At 45.9% G+C, this 27,958-nt stretch overlaps 1 protein-coding gene across 2 annotated transcripts in view; it reads left to right on the top strand.

Annotated features, from left to right (window-relative positions):
• KCNH1 (potassium voltage-gated channel subfamily H member 1) overlaps positions 1 to 27,958 on the top strand; it is a 381,430-nt gene that overhangs the window by 289,782 nt on the left and 63,690 nt on the right. For both annotated transcript variants that reach the window (XM_043568866.1, XM_043568865.1), the window contains exon 10: positions 3,591 to 3,787. In XM_043568866.1, the coding sequence (XP_043424801.1) occupies positions 3,591 to 3,787 (197 nt within the window). The remainder of the gene's footprint in view (positions 1 to 3,590; positions 3,788 to 27,958) is intronic.

Genomic DNA, 27,958 nt, shown 5'->3' on the forward strand with positions numbered 1-27,958 from the left:
CGGTTGAGCGTCCGACTTGGGCTCAGGTCATGATCTCACGGTTCATGAGTTTGGGCCCCACGTTGGGCTCTGTGCTGACAGCTCAGAGCCTGGAGCCTGTTTCGGATTCTGTGTCTCCCTCTCTCTCTGCCCCTCCCCTGCTCATGCTCTGTCTCTCTCTCTCTTTCTCTCTGTCTCAAAATAATAAATAAACATTTAAAATTTAAGAAAAAATAAATGAAGGACAAATGACCCTTACATAAGGTGAGGGTTAGGGATGCTGACACTCTGTACAGTTGAAAATCCACATATAATAGGGGCATCTGGGTGGTTCAGTTGCTTAAGGGTCCGACTTCAGCTCAGGTCATGATCTCACAGTTTGTGGGTTCAAGCCCCACATTGGGCTCTATGCTGACAGCTCAGAGCCTGGAGCCTGCTTCAGATTCTTTGTCTCCCTCTCTCTCTGCCCCTCCCCTGCTCTCACTCTGGCTCTCTCTCAAAAATAACTAAAAACACTAAAAAATTTAAAAAATTTAAAAAAAAGAAAATCCACGTACAACTTTTAACTCCCACCAAACTTAACTACTAATAGCCTACTGTTGACCAGAAGCCTTACTGATAAAATAGTCAATTAACACGTAATACATGTAGGATGGATTTTCTATCTTACATGTATAATATGCTGTGTTATTACAATAAAGTAAACCAGAGAAAAGAAAATGTTATCAAGAAAATCATAAGGAAGAGAAAATACATTTTTGGTGGCATACTGTATTTATTGGAAAAAATCCACATGTAAGTGGTCCTGTGCAGTTCAAACCCATGTTCTTCAAGGGTCAGCTATAATCTTAATGAGAATCAGACGGTATTACCAATGGTCTTGTACTCTCAATTGTTCTGGCTTAGTCATACCACATCTCATCCCAATAGGAGATACAAGATTTGTAAATTCTACATTTTCGCACTGATACACAAAACACTCAGGAAAATCTGCTCCTGTGAGAACCACTCCTTGCTCCTTCTTGTCTCATTCTTTCAGGGAGGGATGTGGGGTGCTGCCAGCTCAGAGTTGGGGGTGATTTGTGATGTTTTGCTGAAGTATTAAGTAACTTACTAAGTAATTTCTCACAGGCTTCTCAGCCCAGAGCTTCACAATTCTGTGTGTTCTCGTTACCTATTTCTGCATAAACTTCCCCTAAATTTAGTGGTGTAAGGAATTTGTTACTGTTTCTCACCATTCTGTGGGTTGTTTAGCCCAGTTGGTTGGTTCTGACTTGAGCTTTCTGCATGTGGCCCACACACCAGTGTTGGCTGGGGCTGCGGGCATCCAAAGGCTTGATTGGTCTGATGGGCCAGGCGGGATGGCTTATTTAAGTGACTGGCAGAGGCTGGCTGTCAGCAGAGAGCTCAGCTGGGCTGTCCACCAGAGCACTGATATGTGACCTCTTGGGTGGCTTATTCTTCTCAAAACGTGGTGGTTGGGTTCCAAGAATGGGCATCCTAAGAGTAAGTGTTCCAGGAGACCCAGGCTGAAGCTGCAAGGCTTCTTATGATCTTGCCTTAAAGTCCCAGTCACTTCTGTCACATTCAAGACAAGGGACTAAGACAAGTTGAGAATCAAGGGGAAGGAAATTAGGGCTTGCCTCTTGATGTAAGTTGCAGCCTACAGATGGGGTCCATTTTTTGTCCACCATACTGTGTGTTGGAAGAGCTCTCTCTAGAAGAATAAGATTACATAAAAATGAAAGGCATGGGAGGCATTGCAGCACAATGGGGGGGGGGGCAGTTGTAGAATGCTTGCTATGCATGAACTAATGGCCAGCCTTGTTGGTTAGAACTCAGTACCAGGAAGCACACACTGAATGAGCCCATCTCCACGGAAGCTGGTAGCATCCCACAGAGAGAAGCATTCCCATGCAGTGGCCCCCACCCCAAAGTAACCCCCTCATAGTACAGATGATTGAAAAACACCTGGGAAGGGAATTGAACTAGCACAGTTTTAAAAGCACTTTTATCTAAAAATTTTTATCTACATCCTCATGCATGTGTCTTGTTGATACTGAGTCTGTAAAATGATTTTCATAAATCAGAAGTATACATTGCCACACAAACACATAGGAAACTGTGAAGTAATGTGTCTAGTGCACTTGATTTCCAGCTCATGCTGTGGAGGTGCTTGGAGAAGGCTGTGCCCCTGGAGTACCTTATATATAAGAATGGATACTTTGGCATTTGAGAAAAGATCGAGTTCTGTCCAGGTGCTTGGGAGTCTAATTGCCTCCTTGGCCTGAATGAGGAAAATACTTGCCTGTTAATCATATGGAGTCATGGGTACCCAGGTTCCTGCAGAGAAGTGTGGCCGGTCTGGATACATAGGCCAACAACCCTTGAGAGTTGTGAGAGTTACTCTCTACCGTCGTAGCCTTGTTTATTGCCCCCGGAATATTCCTCTCCAGCTCCCTGAAGATTCAAATTTGTGTTTATCTGTGCTGAAAATTTAGAGGCAAGATAAACAACATTTCAAGCCATTTATAACCAGAGGCTGTGCTGGGAAGGGATTGGGCTTTCCATTAGACATATGTTAAAATGTTGGACTTTGGGAAAGATAGGGAGAATATCCCTAGATGTGAAAAGCAGGTGATTAAAAGAGATTGATACAAGTTTGATCCAGAAGATGGTTATGTGGGATTAGTACTCTGTTGACTTACTAAATATCCTCTTGTGGAATGCCAGGCATGGAGGGTCCTGGAGATGCCAAGTGTATGGGACCCATGTTTTTATACTAGCAGGAGGGCCTTTGACAAGGGTGAGGAACATGCAAGGAGGTGGGGGAGAGAGGGTGAGGAATGAGACACCATGCAAACATAAGCCTTAGGGCAGTGGACGGAGTATGGGAGAGAGTGAACTCCACCCTCGCCTGCCTTTTTCCACGCGGATCATCCTAAACAGAGGAGACCTCTCTTGATCTTCAGCTCCTGATGGAGAGTCCACACCTTCTCCATACTAGTCACCTCTCAGTCAGTCGCATGAATGGAGATCCATAATTCAGCCTCCTTCCTTACTTCTCTTTTGCCTGCACATATTGACAGAACTCCTGTTAGGTGCCAGACACTGTGTGACGTGGAGGGAACTCTCCTATTGGGAGTTACACAGCAAACAAGGAAACAAATGATGTAGTTATAGATTATGAGTGGCGTTTTGGGGCAATGGGGGTGTGATAAAGAATTATAGGATGAGCACTGGGTGTTGTATGGAAACCAATTTGACGATAAATTTCATATATTGAAAAAAATTTTTTTAAATGCAAATCTCTCAAAAAAAAATGAATAATAGGGAGTTCCCCGTTTGGATAGGCTGTTCAGGAGGTAACTAACAGTCAATGACCCTAAAGTCGTTGGTCAAACTTTGACATGTCTTATACGGTATCTTAAAGTTCCTTAAGTTACGTGTTGTTAAGGTTCAAAATAAAACCTGTGGGTTTTTTTTCCTTTTCTGAGCCTAAGTTGTAGAATGCCAAATGGACAACAATTTGGGGAGACAAAGGGAAGCCAACCTGGATGGCCAGATGCCTTCTGGCTGACACTTTCTTCACCACCACTTTCTCTCCCTAGGGAAAGGAGACGTGTTTGGAGATGTGTTCTGGAAGGAAGCCACCCTTGCCCAGTCCTGTGCCAATGTTAGGGCCTTGACCTACTGTGACCTGCATGTGATCAAACGGGATGCCCTGCAGAAAGTGCTAGAATTCTACACAGCCTTTTCCCACTCCTTCTCCCGGAACCTCATTCTCACCTACAACTTGAGGAAGAGGGTAAGCTGGCAGTTTTGGTTTCTTTTCTATCAAGAACAGTCTCTGTGCACTTAAGATAACCACACGGGCGGGAAAAGTCCTTTTGCGGTTTATTTAAGTGGAGCAGTGGTTCTGTGCATGGCTTGCTCTTCAGAGCTTTTGCTATGAAATAAGGGAAACAGGAATGTTGCTAGATTAAAAAGATGGATTAACTTTGCTGCAGAAGGGGTTGGTTCATGAGTGTGTCCGTGGGCTTTTCCCCAGCAATATCTAGACCTTCTGGCATTTTGAAAAGATGAGCAAAAAATGAGGTCATTAAGCATAAGAGACTCTTAAAAACTGAGACCAGTTTTAAGGGGGGGGTGGGAGGGTGGGGAGGGTGGGTGATGGGTATTGAGGAGGGCACCTGTTGGGATGAGCACTGGGTGTTGTATTGAAACCAATTTGACCATAAATTTCATATATTGAAAAAAAATAAAATTCAATTTAAAAAAAGATGAGGTCATTAGTCAGAAAAGTGACTGACTGGGGCTACTTAATTCAAATAAACTGAACTCTCCTTGGTGACTAGGACTCACTAAATGGTGTGAGACCATTCGCCAGCTGATAATAATAATTCTTAAAAGCTATGAAGATGATTCAGTTGGGCCCAGAAAATCAGAAAGGTATGGAATCTGATTGCCTAGAGAGTATCTTGTATACACCTGCTGATTTAAGGGTTTGAGAAATGAGCCGTTTTAAGACCCAGAGAAGATTTCTGGTCTGAAATGGTTTCTTTCAACCCTCAGATCATCAGGTTCCATCTGCCTCTGTGAGGACTAAACTATTCGTCTTGTACTCTTTAGGTTTTTCATGACCGACTTTCTTGCACTTCATCTATCTCTTTTAGTTAACAAGGTAGCTCTGACCCATAGAAACCGCCTATAGGGATTATCATAGGAACCTTTCAACAAATGACCTCATAACCTTTCCTCCAAAACTGTTCCTCTTCTTATGGTCCTTGCCTCTGTTGACATTATATCACCCTGGGTTTCCAAGTTAGAAATGCTGGCATCATGGTTGATGCTTCTTCCCAGTCTCCCATGTCTCAGGTTGCTCCTCAAATCCTTTGAGTTCCACCTAAGCTCTCAAACCTGGGTCCACACTCTACTTCCATCCTTGGGGCTCTCCCTGAGCTCTTGGGACACAGCACCCGGATGCAGACCTTTCCTGTTTCTGGCACCATGCAACAGGCTCCTGCTTGTATCTGTCCTCGACATGGCACTTCCTCCTTTGGCCGATCCTATGACCTTAAAAACAAATGGGATCATGTCCCTTCCTTTGTAAAGACTTTTTGCCCTCAACCTAACTTTAGGATAATGTCTGTATGCTTGAGCATGGCTTGTGTGGCTTTTCACATCTGGCCCTGACTTAACTCCCAAGCCAAAACCTCAGCCACTCTTGCCATGCCCACTGCTACCACCCCAAACACTCCCACCATGAGGACTCTGCACAGCTCTGCAAGCACCACACCCTTCAGAGCCCTGGGCGTCCTCAGCCAGGCATTCTTTTTTCTCCTTCTCTGTGTGACAAGTGCCTGCTAACCCTTAAGACTACTGAAATGTTTACTCATTCACTCATCAAACCCAGTACACACCAGCTGAATGAGACTAGACATATAAAGCTGAATAACACTCAGTTCCTCGTTTCCAGGAACCTAAAGTCTAACAGAGAAGATCAACACAGGAAGGATAAATGTAGTACCGGAGGCTAAGTACAAGAAGTATGATTTATATAAGCGATTGTGGGAGCAGTTTGAGCCAAGGCACAGAGAAAGGAATCAGCCTTTTGTCTTTCAAGTTACTTGTACAAGGTTCCAAAGGCCTATTACCTGGTTACCCCTAATATATGCTTGTGAGTCCCTGCTCAGAGGCCCAAGAGGGCAAGGCCTGGGTACCTGGGTAGCCCCAGTGCCTAACCCAGTACAGAGGATTAATAAACATTTGGCTTGCCAAGAGATGGAATCTCTAGGCCTCAGTTTCCACATCATACAATGTGAGGTTGTGGATTGTTTTTATGGTTCTGTGATTTGAATGCTGGCCATTTGAATTCTCATCGGGAATGGGCAGTGGTGTTGAAGTGTGCATTCACAGTTCTTATTTGTTTATTTGGGAACGTGGAATGCTTGCTAGTGGTACTTTTAGCCACGTGGATTCTTCTAAAGTCTATTTTTTAAAATTTTTTCCTTCTTTTTATGAGAGGAAGTTGATTATAATCAGCTTTTCAGTGCTGCTGATAATATAGGTTGAAAAAAACACAGTTTGGGTTATTTGGAGTAGTAATCATTTTGGAATAATTGTGGATCAAATAAATCTGTCTTATAAAAAAAAAAAAACAAAAACAGCAGTGCCTCCGTGGTCAGACTATCTTCATAAGTACAGAATGCTTGACTGCTCTTGCGGAAGGGAAGACTCAAGGGTGGCATTTCAGAAGGGCTGTCATGGAGGAAGATTAGGTGGGGTCTGTATGGACACAAGGTGTAGAGGAAGCATCCAAGCTGTAGAAGATATGAGAAAGATCAGGTGGTCCTTAAGGTATTTAGACATTCCCTAGATACCCCTCAGAGATATTGCAGAGGGCCCTGAGGCATCCAATGGAGAGTCACATTAGTTGACCTTCAAATATCTTTCCAATCTCAAATGCCTCTGAGTCTGGCACAATTTTAGTGAGGTTCTTTACAAGAAGAGGTAGCCATTCTTTTTCTTGGAAAAAAGAGGCTGTCATGTTTTGGTGTTGCCATTGTAATCTCTCATTGTGTCCTTCTGAGAATTAATTCATAGTTACATAGGGCATAGAAGACAAGAACATTACATGCATGAATTATTCTTGTAGCTATTTTTTTTCTGGCAAAGTGAAGTGTATTCTTGTGGCTGTTTCTATCTTGGCAAAATTGAGTGTTATTTGCAAAGATTCCCGAGAACATAGTGCCTTTGACATCTGTTTGGGGAGTTGTTTGGTTCTGTCGACGTCCTCTAGTGCACAGCAAAAACTCTGAGCTGGAAGGTGCGTCAATGGCCATCCAGTATCCCCTCCATTTTCCTACCACCCTCATTTCACAAACATGACCTTTTATAGAAAGGTCACAGAGCTGTGTCAGTAATGAAAGAATTGGAGCCAGAAATGACTTATCACCCAGGCCTCTTGCTGATGGGCCTCTTGCTGATTCTCACAGCTTCATGGCCTCCCCTGGCCTCTGCATTCTAAGCCTCGTCCCTTTTTCCCTGAATCCACGTGTGTGAGCACCGCCCAGCTCTCTGCACTGCTGTTGGGACCCAACTCAGGAAGGGACATGTCACCTTCCTCTATTTCCTCCAAAGACGCCTGAAGTCATAGACAAGGATGAAAGAGGCACGACCCTGAAGCCAACCCTGCATTTTGACCTTCGGATTTCCTTGCCTATGGGCACTGAGCCAGATGAGACCTGGGTCTGTGTCCCACCTCTGCCACTTAGTGCTTCTGCAAGTCATAAGTGCTTCCTCAACTGTAAAATGAGGATGATGAGAAGTTCTACCTCGTAGGATAATTGTGAGGATTAAATAAGATAATACCGGCAAAGCTCACACACAGGATCTCACACAGTACAGGCTCAGTTACATTGTGGGTTATTATTTTGTTTTACCCACTTGACACCCTACTTCACTCTACTCTTTATTATCTTGTGCCTTTTGGAAAATAAAAAGAAGGAAGCTTGGGGTGCCTGGGTGGCTCAGTTGGTTAAGCGTCCAACTCTTGGTCTTGGCTCAGGTCATGATCTCATGGTTCGTAGGATGGAGCCCCATATCAGGCTCTGTGCTGACAGTTCAGAGCCTGCTTAGGATTCTGTCTCTCTCTCTCTGCCCCTCCCCTACTTGTACTCTCTCTCTCTCTCTCAAAATAAATAAACTTAAAAAAAAAAGAAGGCAGCTCTTCTGCCTTTGCTTATATAGGGTAGTCACTCTGCAGAATGTTCTGTGGGGCAGGTGTTATTCCAGGGTTCTCTGTACCTCCTGCAGCTGCTCTGGAATGCTGACATGGTGCTTGGGTCCTGCCAGTAGAGAGGTCAGCATTCCCTCACTATTTTAACCAGTTTCATTCATGGAGGGAAAAATTAGGCCATTCTGGCATCTTAAGTCAGCCAGGGAGTCAGGATTTTTCCAAGAGGAAAGCACAGCATCCTTGTTTCCTCTAAGGGAGGTTGCATGTGGTTGTCCATGAAAAGAAGGGGAGGAAGAGCCTTCCTCCTCCCAGACCCTTGGCACTCTAGGGTGAAGGCTCTCCGGGAATTTTCCTCAAGGCCCTGAGTGGTCTTTTTTCTGCAATCAGAGCTTTGCACAATACTAATAGTAACACTTATTACCCACTCCTGATGCTGTGCAAGCTGCAAGTTACGTCCCAAAGTTGGTATGTGTTTCATGTCCGTTTATTAAATCCTCAGAATAACGCCATGACATTATAGTATCAGTCCCATTTCTCCAGGGAATAAACTAGGGCCCTGTGGCCCTGTGGAGAAGAGAATCACTTCTCCAAGGTCACCCAGGCAGTAGGTGGCAGGTTCCAAACTCTGCACGTGCTCCTGCTGCTAAGCAGCATCGCATCGTCCTGTGCAGCTTCTCCCATGCTGGCATTCTTTGGCTTCTGCTTTCTCCCAGTTCACTGACCTTTCAGGGGTGGAACAGAGTGTCTCCAAAGTATCTTCACTATCCCCCAGCACACTCAGAAATCTGTACAGTAAATCCCAGTCTGGGGACACAAGATGTTCCCCCCAACAGAGTGACAGCCGCACCACAGCCGGGGTGTGTGGGAGGCATAGCACACCTCCCTTTGGTTAAACAGCAGGCTACGCAGGCCATGATATTAGTAACTTACGAAACAGAGCGCCCACTTTGGGGCTAGGGACCTAGGTTTGAATCCTGGTTTTGACTACTGACCAGCTGTGTGCTCTTGTGAAAGTTCCTAAACTATTCTAGGCTCATCTGCAAAAAGAGTCTAATAAAAGTCTCTCCTAATTAGGTTTATTGAGAAGATCACATGCATAACAACAAAACAGTGACATAGTACCTGTAGGAACTGCTCAATACCTATTTATACCTTCTCCTTCCTGCAGCCCATTTTTTTCTCCCTGCCTTCGGTCTCAGAAGTTCTGAGTTCATGCTTTGCTCCCCTTTGTTTATAACCAGACCCTTTCTTTAATCAGTGTCTCACTTGGGCTCTACTGTCCTTTCAACCTGGGATGAGGGTTCCTTTCCCAGGTGCTAGCTAGGAGATTGGGTCTTCCTGCTCATCATTAGGACAGTAGGGAAAATGTCTCACAATTAAATGATGTATTGTAGACAAGCAATTAGGTAATTAACAGCAGTCAGTGCATGGGATAATTGGCATGTAGGTAATTGGTAGGGTGGTTCTCATTCTCTGTGCGCGGGGCTTTATTTCTAAAGCCAATGTTGTTGTGGTTTTGAGTATGTTTTGTGTAGTGTTTGCCTATGATAATTTGTTCCAGGATAGATTTTTCTTAGCTTGATAAGGTCCCAACCTAGTGAGTTTGGAAGGAGCTGAGACTGTAGTTACTGGTGGCTTCAAAGCAGGGGCCTACTAATAATGCCTGTTTTCTAAAACTGAGGTTGCCATAGTGAACTATCTTGAATACTATATGTACTTTTCAACACCCCCTCCCCCCCGCCCCCACACAACACCTCGTAACCAAAGGGCATTTTCTTCTGGAGCAGAGAAGGTGAAAGCATTGGAGGCTTGGAAAAAGAGCTCTGCTCAGAACTGGCGTTGGAAAGCCTCTGTTTTCTTTCTGCACAAATTCTTGTGGAAGGTGATAAGATGGAAAGATCAAAAGGCCAGGTGCTTGGAAATATATCCCCTTTCCCACTGAATCATCACAGCCTAAGTTTTAAAAATGATCTATACATAGCCCATATATATATTTTTTGTCATTCTTCCATAGTGAGGGCTTCTGTGGAATTAAAATCATCCATTAGACTGTCAAGCTATAAAGATAATAAAATCAGGGTTTTGGAATCAGGGTTGGGGAAGAGATAGGTCATGTGAGTGGTAAGACCACAATTCTTTCAGGAAAACAACATAAAAATCAAAGCCAAGTCCCTTTTCCCTCAAGAGGATCAGGGGATGATGTTAGGGACCTGTGTAGACTTCCATGGATCCTTAGGCATTCTCCCTAGTGCTCCCAAAACACATAGCAGACCCCCATCATGATCCCTGGGGTGTGGGAGAAAACGAAAATGCTCCATGCTTTGTTATGAATCAGCTTGAAATGCAGCTGGTTTGGGTATGTGTGGCCATTTCCAAGGAAGCAATAAAGTTCTGGAATGAATGTGACCTTTGAAGCTAGATCACTGTATCTGGGCTCAGCCACTTGCTAGCTGGGGGTGAGGGTGCAGGAGGAGATTGAACAACTACAGCTATTCCTGTTTTGTGGATTCATACTATCTACCCCAAAAGGTAGCTTTGGGAAAGATAATCGTGGGCCAGCCACAGTGCCTTACACATAGCAAGTGCACAGTCAAGTTACTTTCCTTCCATTATCCGTGGGAATGAGGGTAGCAGAGTGAAGAAGGAGAGCAGGAGTCCCAATAGTGTGGCTCATAGAATAAGCATATGGAGGCAATAGAGACTGATGGTTACAGATGTGGACTCTAGAGTCAGAGTTCTTGGATTCAAGTCTTGGCTCTCCTTAGTGACCTTGGGCCAGTAACCCAACCTCCCTGGGCCTCAATTCATTCATTTATAAAACAGGAATAATAGTAGTACCTTAGAAGGGTACTTTGTCATAGCAAGATCTCAGTGTATGTGTTGCTCTCACTATTGTTATTGTTGAGCTTAGCTTTTCTGGAAATGAAGAGATGCCATCAAGTGCTAAAAGTTTTAAAAGGAGAGTAGGGGCTGAAATTTAACACCTAGAAATCTCCCAGACAGATGATTTCAAGATCTGTGCCTAGACCTCTCAGGTAGTACCAAAGGAACAAGTGATTCATCAGTGAGGTTTGGTAAAGAATGGCTCTGTTGGACTCATCACAGATCCTGACTTCCTCCTGTGACAGAATGGATAGAGGGAATGGTAGAGTCTAATGTGGAGAAGGTGCTGGGGGAGGGAAGTCGTAACTTACCTTAAGCCTTATCAATCCTGATGCACTATTACATAGTGTGTTTACCAGAAGTTAAAAAAAAAAAAAAAAAAGATCTGTCCAAGTTCAGAGAACCATAAGGCCAATGCAGTCCTTTGGAGAGTAATGTACCTGCCTAATATTTTCTTAGAAACGTGCGATTGACTTGTAATAAATAGGGGAGTACTAATGAGTCCCAGATCATGGGTTCAGTCCCCAGGTGAGCAAGCTAGCTTCCTGAGGTCTCAGATGCTTGGTCTAGCATTTTGCACATTTATTTGCCCCCTTAACAGTTTTTGAATTCCACCTGCAAATTTCTACTATCTACTATAATATACCTATTAACATCTGTCAGAGCTGGTGTTTTACAGAACATCTCTCGGAAACAGGGACTAGATTGTCTTTAATGTCTCTTCTGTTTTACATGGTCGGTGACCTGTAGAATAGACAGGACTTGTCTGGGAAACATCAAGAAGCCAAAGAGAACTCCAGCACAGTGGGAATCCGGGTCCCTCTGTCCTCAGTGAAATCCCAAGCAGAGATTGTGAGCAGACTCTACCAGCTTTCTGAACATCCCCCTGAACTCAGCTTTCCCCCCTCACCTCTCAGGGGCCCAGTGGCTCATCCATTTCCAGTGTGCAGTCAGCCTTGTTGGCAAAGAGCAGTTTGTCCTTGGTTTGGCAGTGCACGTGCTAATAAAAGGCTGCCGACAGATGTTTTCTCCCTGGCTTCACTAGTCCCTTATTGGCCCAGTCAAACTTCATGTTCTGACCCCATCTGCCATGTTTCTGTGCTTCCTTGTTCCCATTTAAGTCCTCCTTCCACTCTTAAAAATTTGCGCTTTGGCTTTGAACGTGTTCTTATACATCTTGCCAGTGAGTCATGGAGGTTTTTATTCTAGTCTGTGCTTTTAGTAAGTGGAGAGTTAGGATTTCAACCCAGGTGACCTGTCATAATAATAACTACCTTCTAAGATGTTAGATTAATGGAAGCAAATGTTAGTTCAGCCCCTCCCCCCCCCCCAAGGGGGCTTTGAACATCTGCATCAGGAGCTCACACACAAAATCTAACCCAGTCCAGATGTCCATGTGGATGGTTTCTGGTATAATGTGTGTCACAGACCCACCCAATTTTGGTGCTTCTCATTGCAAACTTTGCTGGTTGCAATTTACTTGTTACTAGTATCACTTACTGGTTTGTCCTTCCTATATTTAATTTAGGCTTCTAGAGTGAAATTATAAATCCACGATGGGGCCCTGACTCCATATAGCTTCTCTTTAATCTCTCTAGGGTAGGTGAGTCTTTTGATCCAGTAAGTATCAGTCACCTTCTCTTTGTAGGTCTTATCATGCTTCCAATTAACTGTTCACTGTAGGTCTTCCTTTGCAGTCTAGAAGCTCTGTAAGGGCTAGACCTTGTCTGCCTGATTTACCTCTCTTTCCTGATTAGCTCTCTTAGAGCTTGGTACAAAGCAAGAATTCAATAATTAAATGAATGAATGAATGAATGAGTGGACCAAACAACCATCCATCCAACCAACAAATGATCATAAAAGTACACCAGCCGATATTGGGCATGTGCCCCCTTCTTGTTATATTGTTTTTTTTTTAATGTTTATTTCTTTTTGAGAGAGAGACAGACAAACAGAGAATGACCAGGGGAGGGGCAGAGAGAGAGGGAAACAAAGAATGTGAAGCAGCTCTAGCTGTCAGCACAGAGCCCGGCGCGGGGCTTGAACGCATGAACTGTGAGATCATGACTTGAGCTTAAGTTAGATGCTTAACCAGCTGAGCCACCCAGGCGCCCCAGTATAAGTTTTTAAAGCCTTGACTATGAGATAGTTTAGAGATCTCTCCTTCTGTCTGTCTCTGAAACTTTGCCCATATATCCCATCTCATCCCTCTCCCATTTTCTCTTTCCCAGGCCCTGAGTATTGAGGTATCTCAACTTCTGCAGGTACCACTGATGCCAGCATAAGATAATAATAATCACCCCCATTTATTGAGTGTCTCCCAGGCCACCTATACACTAATGCATTTGTATGCATTATCTCATTAAGATGCTGAGGAAACTGAGGCTCAATTAGGTTAAATAATTTTCCATGGATCCAGTAAGCTAAATGGAGCTGGAATTTGAGCCCAAGTCTGGCAATCACCAAGACCATATTCTTGCTTTTGTGCCCCTCCTGAAAATGGAGACCCCAGCTCACTATTCTGGGGTTAGCAGCCCTCAGAGGAAGCAGAGCCTTGTGAAGCAAGTTTAAGTCCATCATGAGAAGCCAGAGGAATGACCTTCAGCTCTGGGTGCCAGCTTGACTGGAGCTGTGGACCTGGGAAGGCCCCTGAAGATCAGGCCAAGGCCAAAGTCATCCAGGGCTGCGGAGAGGCCTTAACAGCAGAATGGGTATAGAGTAGCAATGAGTCTAAGGCCCTTTCTAGCCCAGAAGTAGTTAGCAAGGGCTGTGAGGAGGAGATTTTGAGATGGGTATTGATCAGGGGTGGGGGGGGGGATAGAATTTACCTGACTGGGAGAGAAATATAGTCCTCTGCGGGTACCCCTGTGCCTCATTGTGGACAGGGCACAGATGGTTGGTTAAATGGCTGATACTTAATCAGGGAGGTGTCTGTGGAGAACAGTGAATCTGAGTTACTAATCGGTAATAATCTGTGAAGAGAGGGCCTCCTGCAGGAATCCACTGGCCAGTTTCCCCACTCCCCCAGGTTTTTTTCTTGCTCATTCCCCACCTGGTTTTGAGGACTCCAGAAGGGAATTGTCCCAGACTCACAGGGTATGGCAGCTTCAGCATCAGGGTTTGACTTTTCTGGAGGTGCCTAGGGACCCCAGGGAAAAGTGGACCAACACAGGGGACATGATGCTTTCAGGGGCCTGAGTGAGCTTGACATCTCTTCCATGCACTTCCCACCACACCTGCTGATGTTATAGGAGCCTGGCAGCCCCTCAGACCTCTCACTTTTCAGGCTTTAAAATCCACCTGACTGTCCCCGGGCGGCCTGTAGTAGCAAAAGCCAGCACATTTTCCATGACAGGTTTAATTTTTAAAAAGCCCCTTGCTACAGGCAGCATGTGGAAGATGGTGCCTTATCCCTCAGAGATCAATTTGCAGACAGCTCCTGCATTCTGCTACATTTCCCAGCGCACTTGTTGCAAATGCTTAAACCAGACATGAAAACAGCCTCTGGTTCACAGGGTATGAATTTCTAAAAGAGGATACTTGTTCATATTATGACGCCTAAAATCCTGCCCTGCTTAGGCTGGAGTACATCACACATTTGGCACTTCCTGGAGGTGTGGCGTGAGAGTGTGTCCTAACCCTGTCGGACCTCTGTAATCATCTGGATGAACAGAGAAGTGAAGCTCGGTCCCAGTGACTAGAAGCAGGGTGAGGACTTCCCCAGGCATGGGACAAATCCAATGGCAGGTGGCAGGGGGTGGAAGAATAACATGGAAAAGGAACAGAACACCTGTGAGCATAAGAAATGGCATCAGATACTAAAAATCCTCAGTGGTGGATGTTCACTGGACTTGTGATCATTTTGCAATGTATACAAATATTGAATCATTGTATCGTACACCTAAAACTAATAGAATGCTGTGTGTCGATTATATTTCAATTAGCCTGACAAAGCATGTACATTACTGAGGATTCTGCAGCCAGCAGCATGCCGTGCAGTAAAGCAGCAAACTTTCCTTCCCTAAAGTCCCTCACTCAAGCACAGGGAGGAATCCTGCCATGGAAATTTGATTTCACTTGATTTCATAACAGATGATAAATGATTATATAAGGCTCAGGTGGCGGGAAGGGTGCTGCCTTTCTCCGATCTCTTCCCTGTTTGGTTTACGCGTAGCTCCAGGGAGGACTCTGGAAATCTGCTCCAGGTGAAACTACTTTCTCTTGCCCTAGGACAGCAAGGAGCTGGGGAAAGAACAGGCTCAGGGAAAGAAAGGGGACTGAGAAGTCAAGGTGTAAAGGATGCCTGTGACTGGAGAATTTCAGGAGGATGAGTAGATTTTGCCAATAGTATTCATCCAAGAGAGGAACCTGGCACCTGCTCGGCGTTGCTGAACTTTGCCTGGGGAGGCGCATGCCTTTGCTAACCCCGGACTGTGAGTTGGGCTGGAAGAAAATACTAGGGAAGAGCTTGTCTGCCAAATCCAGCTTTCCCAATCCTTCCGCCCCGGGGCCAGATGAATGTAGCTGCCGAGCGGCTTTGTTTCTCTATTAGGCCGCATGTTGAGGCAGCTGGGAAGGTGCCAGAATTTTCATCCTGGGCTTTCTGCTTAAGCTCTTCCTAATTCTACTCTGACATTTCTCTCAGGTTAGAACCTGAACAGGGATGCCTTTGGCTCAAGGGCTCAAGGCTTGCTGACTAGCACTGGAGGCAGCTCCTAATTACCTGCGGTTACAAGCGACACAACTCCTTGGAATCTATAACCAACCATTTCCAGCAGCCCCAGCTTCCCTGATGGAAGAGTTGCATCCCGCAGCCTGTGCAGGGTGGCACCCCCTGTGTTCCGTACTTCTTCCTTCTCTCTCTCCCACTGTTGGTGACTGCTCCGTGGGCTCAGGGGTCCCACAGGAGGCTGGAGCATGAGAGGTGTGCTTTGGTCACTGCCCAGGCTCTGGCTACTGTGTCCTTCTGCAGAGCTAGGCACTGTTTGCCTGTGTGCATGCACACCCCTCGTGCACCCTTGGCTGGAAGTTTTCAGGCTTCTCAGTGGACTGGTCTGTCTGCCAGCAGTGCTGCTGCTGCTGCTGGGGTGTGTGTGTGTTTGTGTGTGTGTGTGTGTGCGCGCACGCACACGTGCTTGCACACACGATTTCCTCCCATCAGTGATTAGTCCTAAACGAGGCTGGAAAATACACCAACACTTGCTGGATCCGATCACCCCCCAGCAGTCTGTTCCTCTACCAGCTGGGGTTGTGGGGTCAGCTTGGCTTAGCTATGGAAGTTTTTTTAGTTTTTTTTTTCCTTCAGGGTAGAGGTAAAGATTAGCCTGACATTTGTAAGTTTGAAAACCCTGTAAAATGCCATTTGCAGTCAGTTGTTATTTGTCCACATGTGTACTTTGTAGAAGGTAAATGCCCCCATTTGGGGCCACAGGCTGGAGCCCTAAATCCTTAGTAATTATAGTGGGCAGAGCACATGGGGGGAGGGGGACAGGAGAATAGAAACTGTACATGCTGTGTACTCTGAGTGCAGGGCCTTTGGGGCCAGGGACCTTTCATGGCATTTACAAATGATAAATGGCTACAACCCCCACAGGGAGTTTACTATAGGTTATTTAGGATCCTGAGGCTTTGGTTCAGGACAAAAGATACTCCTTCATGGAAGCAGTGGGAAGCAGTACATCAAAGGCCCCAGCCCAGAGCTTGGGAACAAATGTTCGGGGTAGATGCTAATTCTTCCCCTCAGTGAGGCCAAGCGCAGCCCCCTTGGGGAGCCTGGCTTCTGCCTCTCCTAGGCTGCCATGGCATCGAGATTCCAAGTTTCAATTGTTGTTGACCTAGCTTCCACTTTGTTTGCATGCCCTTCCTATTGTCTGCGTGTGTCCGGTATGGTACAGGAGTCTGATTTTCCTTGTCAGTCTTGAGCTTGCCAAGGAAAATAAAACCATCAGGTTGGAAGCTTCTAGAGAGTGGCACTGTGGCATCCCATCCACCTCCTGACACACCAGCTGGGCTTCCCCAAGTGTATTACTTCCCCCTGGCTGCCATCATCCATGACCACACACTGGGTAGCCGAAAACAACAGAAATGGACTCTCTCACACTTTTGGAGGCCAGAGGTCCAAAGGTGAGATGTCAGCAGGGCTGCGCTCCCTCAGAAAGCTCCAGGGGAGAATCCTTCCTTGCTTCTCCCAGCTTCTGGTGGCTCCAGGCACTTGCTGGCTTGTGGAAACCTAACTCTAGTCTCTGCCTTTGTATGCAGACGGCCTTCATCCTTTGCCTCTGTGTGTCCAATCAACCTTTCCTTTTTCTTATAAAGATACTGGTTGTTGGATTCGGGGCCTGCTCTAATTCCAGGACAGTCTCATCTCCAGATCCTTAAATTAATTACATATGCAAAGTGCTATTTCCAAATAAGGTCACGTTTACAGGTACTGGGATTTAGGACTTGGACATTTTGTTGGGGGGGGGGGTGATGCAGTTTAAGTCATGGCACCACCCTTTTCCTCCCCTCCTTCCCTCTGTTCTTCCTCTTCCTCCCCCTCCTCTGCTCCCCTTTTTTCCTCTCCCTCCTTTTCCTCCTCCTCCTCCTCCTCCTCCTCGGGTCCCTTCCCAGAACAGGAATTGTTTTCTTATGAAGAATATTCTTGTGCAAGCTGTGTTCCCTCTCCTGGATGGTTCTTGGAATAAGGTTCAAGTATTTGGTTCATCCTAGTTCCCTTAAATCTTAGAGTAAAATATTTTCCTTTGCTTTTCTCATGAGTAGTCTACTTAGAACCCAGTGGAACTCTGCTCCAGAGATTGACAAGACACACGAAGCACCAGGCTCTCAGAAAAGAGGTTTGTGTTAGACGTTAGAGAGAACTTCCTGCTGGCAGAGGTTGTGAGATGTTGGTAAGTAATACCCACAGCAGATGGTTACGAACAACCTTTTGTTGACCTTCCGGCTCTGATCTCTCAGATTCTCATTCTGAAAACCTTTGATGGTCCCTTACTGCCTCAGAACAAAGTCCAGGGACCTTGTGTCAACCCATACTTCCCGCTGCAAATTGCACCTTCATGCTGTTGCCTGATGCCCGGCTGCACCGGCAGTCACAGCACGTGCCATGTACTTAGTTCCATGTACATCCTCTCGTGTGGAGTGCCCCTCACCCTACCTCACCTCCTCCCACTGATCCCAATCCAGCTGTCAAAACAGGATTCAGATTCTACTTTTCCCACTCAAAGCCTCCTCCAGTCTACTTCCAGCTAGAATCTCTCTCTTCCCTTCCTATTTGTCTTTCCAGGGTATTTTGTTTGGTCCTTTAGAGGAGGTATCATTCATGTATGATTGAGCACATATCTGATGTTTCCTGTGGATTTGGGGGCCTTACTCCTATTTTTATTCATTGCATTCCGTCATGCAGTGCCTGGCACATAGTAGATGATAATTTAATCTCCTAGAGTAACAACTCAGTTGCCACTCACCTGCCTTTGCACTTCAAGTCCAGAAGTGGGGATTCCAGCCCTGTGTTTTCAGATAGGCTGTCCTTCACTGCTGTCTCCAGCAGGCATCCCCAGGTCAGGCTGCTCTCCCAGTGGCCCACACCCACTGCACCAGGGTGACAGGCTATCCCAATTTGTATGGAACTGTCCTGGTTTCGGCATCTAATGCTCTACATCCTGAGAAACTCATCAGTCCTGGACAAACTGGTTATCCGACTCCACACTCAGTCTCTACTGGCTCTTGCTGAAAGTTCCTAAGAATTGATCGTAAGTCTGGTTCCATCTTTCTGCAGTCATTTGTTGTAAAACCACTTAGCTGCTTTCTTCACTTGTAGGTGGGCATCTGGCCCTGGCCCTGCACAGCCCTTCTGAAGCTGTCCCCGAGACAGTATCATAAATGTGACTTCTGAACTTTCCACCCAGCTCTTTGGCATCCTGGTCTGGTCTCCTCCACACCAGCCCAAATTCTAACTCGATCCATGTAGCTGACCCTTCCAGGTAACCTTTCTCCCCTCACTCCTCCCAACTCTGTGCCTTTCTCATATCAAAGAGGGCCTCAGAGGATTGGAGCCCAAACCAAACCCTCCCCTCTGTAGAACCACAACTCAAAGATGCCTCCTCTATGAAGCCCTCCTTAGGAAACTCTTCCCCACCAGCTCATCACCACTCCATCCTTCTTCCTCTAGGGGCTCCTAAGTGATTGAATGGATCATGACCTCTTGGGGGGAAGTGCCTGGTGCCCTGAACCAGTGTTGGGACCTGAGTTCCACCCCGAGTTTCCTGTAAGGTCAAGTTCTTAACCTCAGTTTCATTAATTGTATAATGAGAAAGTTAAGTAAGCTCTAGTATTTTTACCAGCCTTACCGAATTTGGATTCCAAGGGTATCTGCTCTCCCTCTATGCTCTGGAGAGCCTCAAGTACAAATGTCTTAAGCAAGACAGCAGTGGAAAGAGGCTTCTGGAATCTCCTCTCCAATTGGTACATTCCCTCCTCCAGGCCCTGCTTGACTTATAATTCCCATCTTTATCCTTTGACTCCCCAGGATAATCCTATCCTGGCCCAGCTGTGAGTAGGACAAAAAATCCACCACCTACAGCTTAAGAGATCTTAAGGTACAATTAGAAGACTGATTCCTTTACCATGACTTGGCTTACAGAACTCAAGATTTGAGAGGAGAAGTTAAACTCCTGAGCCTTGTCCTGGGCTCAGTTTCCACCAGACCCACAGCTATGTTTCCCTCTCTGTGCCCAGGATGAACTTGTCAGGACCTATGTGTCACTTCCCTTGGATGTTTTCAGTGTAGCTAAGGCTACTGAAAAAATGGACTGGGTGAACCTTGGGTTTCAAACTCTCTAACTTGTGCACATCTTTGTGTGTGTGAGCACCTACTTTTAACATTGCACCCCACTTTACCTTCAACAAGGCATTGTCACATATTTTATTTCAACTGATCCTTGCTACAACTTTTTGAAGTTCATACTATTATTACTCCTGTTTTCAATGTGGGGAACCTGAGATTCAGAGAAGTAAAATGTAGGATGTGTCGCAAAACTAGAACTTAAACTCGTATCATCCAACTCCACATCCCACATCCTTTCCAGTAGCCCACTTGCCTGTGTGCACCTGCAGTGAGATAGTGAACAGCCTTGGATCTCCCCAAACTCCTGTTCTCCCTGAGAACATTCCACTGACAGAGGCAGGTGGCCAAGGGACCTACCTCATCCTTGGGCTTAGTTCTATAAACTAGTGTCTTCCACCCAAATCATCTCTTTGGTCTTGTTAAAATGCAAATTCTAATTCAGGTCTGGCGGGGGGAGTCAACATTTAGCATTTCTAACACAGCCCCAGGTGACACTGGTGAGATGCAGGAGGCCATCAGGAACCAACTGGCCACGTTCCTGAGTGCAGACACAGCCTCAGTTGATGGCACTTTGAGGAGCACACTTGAGCAGGGCTGTAAATAGGTGGACAGGGACAGGGAATCTCTATCTCTCCAGGCCAGTCCCCAGGAGTCCACTGTTCTTCCCCAGTGACATAGGCCATGGAGAGGCCCAAGAATGCTGATCATGGAGTAAGAGAACCTAAATACCCACCCCTCCCCTCCACCCCCATGGAATCTGTCTGCACTCAGGAACGTGGCATGTTGGTTCCTGATGGCCTCCTGTGTCTCACACATGATGTGTCAGCCCGGGACCTGACCTTCATGCCCTTGAAGCTGTGGTCCCTTGGCAGAGTGAAATCAGCTTTGTCCCAGAGTGGACCTGAGACACGTTGTAGCATGACACCTGCCTTGCACTGTGTTACAACAGATGGATGGCTCTCAAGTCTGATAACCATAGTTTGTCAGCTGGCATATACTGTCTAGAGAAGGTCTTTTCAGCTACTTTCAGGAACAAATGGACATCTGGAAATAGAGTTTTAAATATACCAAATACCAGTATTTCCAGGTTTAAAAAGCAAAGCATAATATTTGAATCCTGGATGCCCTAGAAAAATCAAGGCAACATAAGGCACCCATAAAGCATTTCCTCACAGAGACCTTCCCTGACCCTGATGCTTCCTGATTCAAGTTAGTTCTCACATCCGTTTTTACTCAAAGCGCTTTTTCCCCTTCATATCACTTAAACGATTGATAATATTAAGTATACAGTCTTTGACTGGTATTTGCTTCTCAGAGTAGTTTTGTCTTTTGCTGTATCCCCAGTAATTAATGCTACCTGTGTCTTTGAGGATGGGTCCCCTGATCTTTACCTCTCAGGCACTAGGCAGTGGTTTTCAGGGTGTGGTCCCTGGTTAGAAAGACAAATTCACGGCCTCACTCTAGACCTATTGACTTAGAATCTGGAGATAAGCTCAGAAACTTGTATTTCATCATGCCCTGCTGGTCATCCTAGTGACCCCTAAATCTGGAGAACCATTGCATTAGGGTTTGGGACAAGTTCTACAGTATCACACAGCATGGGTTCTGGTGCAGCCTTACAGCAGACAGTCAGTAAGAGAAGAGTGACATGGGCTCCTTGGACCCTCTTGTCACCTCACAGAGAGGTGCTGGGGCCCATTTGAGGTCTGCACTCCAGTGGAGGGACCCTCACCCCTTGCCCAACTTCCCCCTTATAGTGTGAGACAGCAAGCTGGTAGAGAAGGGACGCAGAAAGGCTTTGGCATGGGCATGCTGGATCTGGGGAGCTCACTGGTTACAGGAGTACTCTTGGAAAGCTAGCTTCCTGGACTCGGAGAGCCCTGAGTCCAGGAGAAGCTGCAGACCCCACCATCCCCAACAGAGTGGAAGCCCCAGGCCCTGGGAAACAGACCTGGGATGTAATCCCTCCCAGGAGAGAAGCAGTCCAGCCAGCTCACTGCCCTGAAAATGCAGAGTGATATCCCAGGGTCTCTGTGGGATAGCTCTGCTTCCAACCCTGGCACTTAGTAGGCACTGGATGTTTTTAGGGGTGAATGAGTAGGATCATTTCCAATTCTGAGGCCGATTCTGCTTTTCTGAGGTTTGGGTTGGTCACCAGCAGACTGGTAGCTTCTCAAATATCCAATCAGTCATGATCTCTCTTGATGGGCTGGCCAGAAGCTGCATTAGCCTGTTTTGTCGCCATACCTAAAAACAGGTGCTTGTGCTGGACTTCCAGATTCCTCACTCCCATGTGGTCAGCCTGACTTTGTGAGAATGCTCAAGGGCTCCTCAGCTCCCCTCTCCAGCTGTAACCAGCACCCCCAGGTGGCCAGGCCAACTCAGGACAGTAGAGAGACCCAGTCTGTCTGTCCCAGGGCCACCCAGGCAGATGCAGTAGCGGGGACTATTTCTTTCTCCCCGAATGGAAGAGCTGACTAGAGACCTGGCCCTCAGAGCTTTCTCTGAGGCATCCTGACCCTCCTGAGAAGATTGATCTTGCCTTGTTCCTGCCATCTACCCAAGGAGCCTCTCTCCAGGGCACTGTGATTGACTTTCATTGTTTAATTAGCAGCCTCTGAACAGCTCAGGGAAGCAATTACACAGCACCTTCCAGACACCCGCAGAAAATGAAATGACGGGGGTTTTCTTGTTGGGCAGGTCCCCAGCCCCAGGCTCTCATCTCTTTCTTCTGCTCTCCATGCCTTTTGCTTTGGCCAGAAGCTCACATTTCTCCCCCATCTTTTGTGAAGTAATCTCTTTATCACATGAATCCTTTACAACCGACCCTCTTCCTTTACTCATAATTTCTGCTCAGTGCCTTAATCTCCATCCTCTTTCTTGATTTCCTCCCTGCTGCCATGCGTGTTCTGGACTTGTAAATAATGCCACTGACAAAGCTTTGAAGTACTTTTGTAGTATTTGCCACCCCTGAAAACACACACACACACACACACACACACACACACACACACACACCCATGCCACGAACTGAGCTTCCTTCATCTGTTTTCATAACTTGAACCTCTCAGGTACCTTATTCCTCCTCTCACTTTGCATTAGGCTCCCACAGCTTGTTAAACCTGTTCCCAGGTATTATTATCTTCCAGGCAGCTTCTCCATGATCCTTCCTGCAGAGATGAGAGCTGGGAGGTTGGGGGCAGTAGGGACATAATCAGGGCCCCAAACCACAATGCTCTTACTCAAACCCAGCCCTGTCCTGCAAGCCCCACTGTGTGCCCAGTGCTGTTCCAGGAAAAGTGCAAGGGATGGAGCATCTGGGTGCTGCTTCCTCCAGCCCACATGAGATTGAGGGCTCTGGAATTCTCAAACTGGGGATCTCACTCATTCTGCATCTGCTGTGCCCCAGCATGGTTCTTCCTGGAGAAGCCATGGGTACTAGAGCATCAGGAATTCTAGTCTAATGGAAGGAATTCTTTTATGACAACTCTCTTTAGCCAAAGGTCACCTTGAGCCAGTAGTCTCCTTTTGCTAAGATTTATTCCAGTCAAATTCCTAGGAATAGAATGATTGATTCCTTCCAAATTCATGGTGACTAGATTTGATCCATTGTCATTTGCTCCATTGTTTTTGGTTTTCTCAGACTTCCCATGACCCAACGTGGTGCTTCTGAGAAAGCCTGCATTCGTGCAAAGACATCCCCTCCTGCCCTCGGCTCCAACAGGTGACTTCCTGACTCATCCCTGGCTGCTCACCCAGTTGTCTCCCTTCCAGGAGTTATGGGAGCACTATCTCTAATCAATTTACTTCAGGCAAATTAAGCAAGACCTTGCCTTCCAGGAATCCTGTCCACTCCTTTTAATCTAGCTGCATTCTTCAGCCCACCCCCAGCACATTTCCTTTATGCAGTTCTTTAGAATATTCCCACATGGGTATCAAGTTAATTAATGCATAATGTCACTATAGGGATCAGCAAGTCCCCTGGGCTGTCCCTTACAGATGGCAGGAGGTTGACTTTTTCCACATGGTACCTAAGGCTGGTCCTGGGCACTGAGCACAGTGGCTGTCTGTGCAGTTTGGGATGCACAATCCATATAGGGTTGTCTGTGAAGACTTTCCATCCTCCTTATGACTGCTTCCTTGCAGTGGAGCTTGGGTAGAACCATTGCTCACATGCAGCTTGGTGTCAATATCCCAGGGCTGGGAGCCCCAGGAAAAAAAGGTGTCTTCACTTCTTCATTTCTTCCTGGCCTCTCTTTTGCAGCTGTAGTGTTTTCAGTGTCCTTATTCCTTCCTCTTTTTTGCCCCTCCCTCCTGTACAAGCAGAAGGACCAAGGAACTAGACTGCCAAGGAAGAGTTGGGTTGGCCTGGGTCCTTCTGCATTCTTCTTGCCTTTTGGGATTTTCCTACACCGTGTAGATAGAGCATGTCATATTTGCTAGCATGTTTCAGGTTAGTGATACAAACTCATTTATCCTAGGTGGTAAACTCTACATTTACAGAAACCAAAATGAAGAGGAAGTTTGGTAATATTCTATTATTTTGTATGTCTTCATTATCATGGATCGTGTAGTGACATGATTCAGAAAACCCTCATGGTCACACTCAACAACACATGTACCAGCCATTTAAAGGATCCCAGTGACCAGTTTACCAAAGCCTGAAATGGACCAGTTTAAATGAGCATGTGTCCCCTCAAGTGAAAGTTATTTGCCTTTTAGAGATGATTTTCTATGAGGGGCAAGCAAGTACCTTGGTCACTGGTTGAGCAATGATTGAAGGGATTGCCTTCAGTGCCTTTGGTTTCAGTGCCAAGCTTACCTTTCCCCTGTCTTAGCCCGAGCATGCTGAGTGTGTTTTGGTTCTAACTAACCTGAGTTTGGTTCTTCAGAAGGTTCTTTAATAAAGAAAAATATTTTTAATCATAAAATTTAATCAGAAGCTTTGTCTCAAAGCAGGGAGAAAGGAAAATTAGGCCACTACCCTAAAGAGAAGACTGGTTCAAATCCACCTAATTAAGCCCCAACAGGTAAATAACAAAGGGCAAAGGAAGTAAGACAGTGGCAGCCTGTAAGTAAAATTCTAAAGGCTTTTCAGAGGAGAACAGCTTCTGGCAGAGTGTAGGACTGAGGATCTAGAATAAAAGGAGAGAAAAACACCCAGCAACAACAGAATTGGGTAATCGGAGGAGAAAGCAGCACTAGATGTGAGAAGCCTCCTAGCATGGCTAACATTTCATCAGTTCTAAATCTAGTCACCTTTCTTAGAAGGTAAAAGTCTGTTTTTAAAAAGATAGGAGGGAATGGAAAGAGCTTTATCAGAAGTTGATTTGCGATTCTATTTGAAGAATATATTTGAATATAATTAGAAGAAGACAGGGTGGGGTATTCTTTTCAGAGACGGTATTTCCTGGTGTGGTGGGGAACACTGAATGTATTGACGGAAATAAGTGGGTCACACTTTATTGTCTTGTTCATCTTTATCTATCTGTGCTCTCCTTCCTTGTGCACCCTTCTCTCGATTGCATCAAGTCCCTCCCTTCCTTCCAATCCCTGGGTAGGTCTCAATTTTGCCAGGAAGTTCTACTATCCTTACTTAGTTCTTATCACTCCAGCTGGGTTGAGGGTGCCCTCAGAGGTCGTTCCTCTTCTGGATCACAGAGGAACACTCTGTCCAGGGTGCTGATCGACTGTCTGTCCTGCAGTGAAGTTGACTTGTAAACTTCCAGATATCTTGGACTGAAAATTCATTTTGGCTAAAGCCCTGTGGCCAATGCCCAAACAAAACTACAAACATTTTTAGTTAGAGAGTTGACAAGGGCTGCCAGTAGCACTCTGCCAGACTGTTAAGGAGGGTTTTTTTTTTTTCTTAACAGTCTTTTTTTTTTAAAGTGTATTTATTTATTTTGAGAGGGGGTGGGGCAGAGAGAGAGGGAGAGAAAAAGAATCCCAAATAGGCTCTGTGCTGTTTGTGCAGAGTTCAGTGTGGGGCTTGAACTCACAACTGTGAGATCATGACCTGAGCTGAAAGCAAGAGCCAGACATTCAACCGACTGAGCCATCCAGGTGCCCCAATTAATGAGTTTTATCAACATTTCTTTTTCTCTATCCCTGCTGGTCTCATTTCAGTGAAAACAGGCCTGGTGATGTCAGAGAAACTGGGTAGCACCAACCCAGCAGACAGATCTCATGGTAGATTTGGGCCTGCCAGGTTGTCATGATCTCTGAGGATTTTTTTGTGACCAGCAATGGCCTTTCAAAAGCAAGAATGCCATCTGGTGGGGGCCTCCAGCTGTTGCTTGGAGGGCTGTCTTATTCTGACAACTATGATTAGGGATGAAGGGTTCAGTTCTACATGCCGTATAGGAAGATGGCTGACCCTATTATTCTAGCCCTTGCCGGGACATAAAGCGAGCATTTTTGAGCATACGAATGGCCAGTCTCTGAATTCTGTGTTCTTTCTTTGGCAATCAAGCTCTAAATTCTAGACTCTTTTCACACACTTTCCCTCTTCAAATTCTTGGGCTTCCATTTACTTTTCAGTAAAATGAGAATCAACCCACATTTTGGAGCTGTAAGGAATATGGGAGCCCGTCAGTAGTATTTTTGGTAGGGGAGTGGTATCTTAGAGCAAGAGGAGTTCTTCGAATGTCAGTAGTAAGACAGCTAGACTGACTAGTCCTCTCATGGAGCATCTAACACTTCTGCTGAGGGGCTGGGGAACCAAGAAAGAGAGAGTACAAGGATTGGGAAAGATGGTCTATCAATTAGAGTTCCTGTTTCAGGCAGCAGAAAGTGACATTGGCTAATCTGAGAAAAAGAGATTTTGTTGGAAGGAGGTAGAATAGCTTACAGGTCTTGCTGAAGAATTGAGCTGAGAGAAAATAAGATCCAGGCCAGGAGAGACTGCTGACAAGACTGTCAGGACATCACTGCTGGATGGATTCATTCCAGTTGGTTTTTCTCTCTTCCCATTCTTCGTGATTCACAGACCCAGGAGATAAAGTCCTGTAGTCCTATCTTGGATCATAGGCCCAGCTTTAGCTAGATTTCTTCATGGTTAAAAATATGTAAGTGTCTCTGATGTGTCAGGCTGTGTTGTATATCAGGGATACATCAGTGAACGAAGTTGCTGTCTTCATGGGTCACTTGATGTAGAGTGGTCAGAGAAGCCTTCACAGACTAGAAAACATTTGAGCAAAAACTCAAATTATGTGAGGGGAATAGGCTGTGTGGATATCTGGGAAAGAGGGTCCACACAGAAGAAACAACAAGTGCAAAGGCCTTGAGGTATACAAAAGAAAGCAAAGAGGCCAATATTGTTGGGGCAGAGTCAGTGAGGGGAATGTGGTGGGAGATATTAGAGAGGTTGAGGTAGGGGACTCACCCTGTAAGACAGTATGTGGATGTTAACTCTTACTTGGAGTAAGTAAAGTGGAACCATCAGAGAATTTTCAGCAGGAGAGCAATGTTCTCTTAGATTTTGAAAGACTGATCTGGTAGCTATATTGAGAACAGAGTGGAGCACAGCAAGGGTGGATGCAGGGGGATCAGTTCAGAAAACACTGTAATAATCTAGATAAGGAATAACGGTGACAGAGAGTGGAGGTGTGGGGAGGTGGTCGGATACCATGACAGAGTTTCCTGTGGGAGTATAAGAGAGAGTGGAAGATGATTATAAGGTCTTTGGCCTGACTGACTGGAAGGATGGAGTTGTTCCTAAGTTGAGGAAGACTTTTAGAGGATCAGGTGTGAGGAATGTGTGTGGGTGGGGCAGGCTGGGATCAGGAATTCAGACTCAGATCCTGGGTTGTATAAATTTGGGAGTCATCAGTGTGTGTATGTGTGTGTGTGTGGCCAGTATCCTGGACCTGTGTACTCAGCCAGTGGAGAGAGAATGGTATAGTTTGACTCATAGGCAAGTAAAAACCCTGTTCCCATTGTGGTCAGCATATAGAAACCTTTTGGCGGCCCTCTTGTCTTGCAGCACTGGGTTGAGGACTGACTAGCAGACTTTTATAGATGGGATCCCTGCGCTCTGGGGCATGACAGTCCTTTTTTACAGGCTCTAGTGCTGAGCATGTATATCTTCCATCTTCCTTTGCACCCTTCACCCCCTCCCAGCATTGTAAACACCCCCCAACACAGCCACATACACACATTTATTCAGCAAACATTTGTTGAATGTCCAATGTATGGAAAAGATAGCAGAGATGAAGTGTCACTCCCCAAGGAGCTGGACTTCTGAAAGATGAGATGGACAAAGGACAAATGATGGAGATAGTGCATGATGAGTGCTGCCTTGGGGATGCACACTAGGCCCATGGAGGCAGAAAGGGGTTGAGAAGTCTCGCAGACCAGATGCTGCCTTCTGCCGGATCCCATCACATGAGGGAGAGTTCACTGGCGGAATGTGAGGCTGTGCAGTGGGCATTCCATAGTGGTCAGCGTGCCCCAGTCCTGAGGTGAGAAAGAGCATGGGAAGTATGGTGACTCTAGATCATTCCAGACGA

Source organism: Prionailurus bengalensis, chromosome E4, assembly GCF_016509475.1.
Source record: "Prionailurus bengalensis isolate Pbe53 chromosome E4, Fcat_Pben_1.1_paternal_pri, whole genome shotgun sequence".
NCBI classification, from domain to species: Eukaryota; Metazoa; Chordata; class Mammalia; order Carnivora; family Felidae; genus Prionailurus; species Prionailurus bengalensis.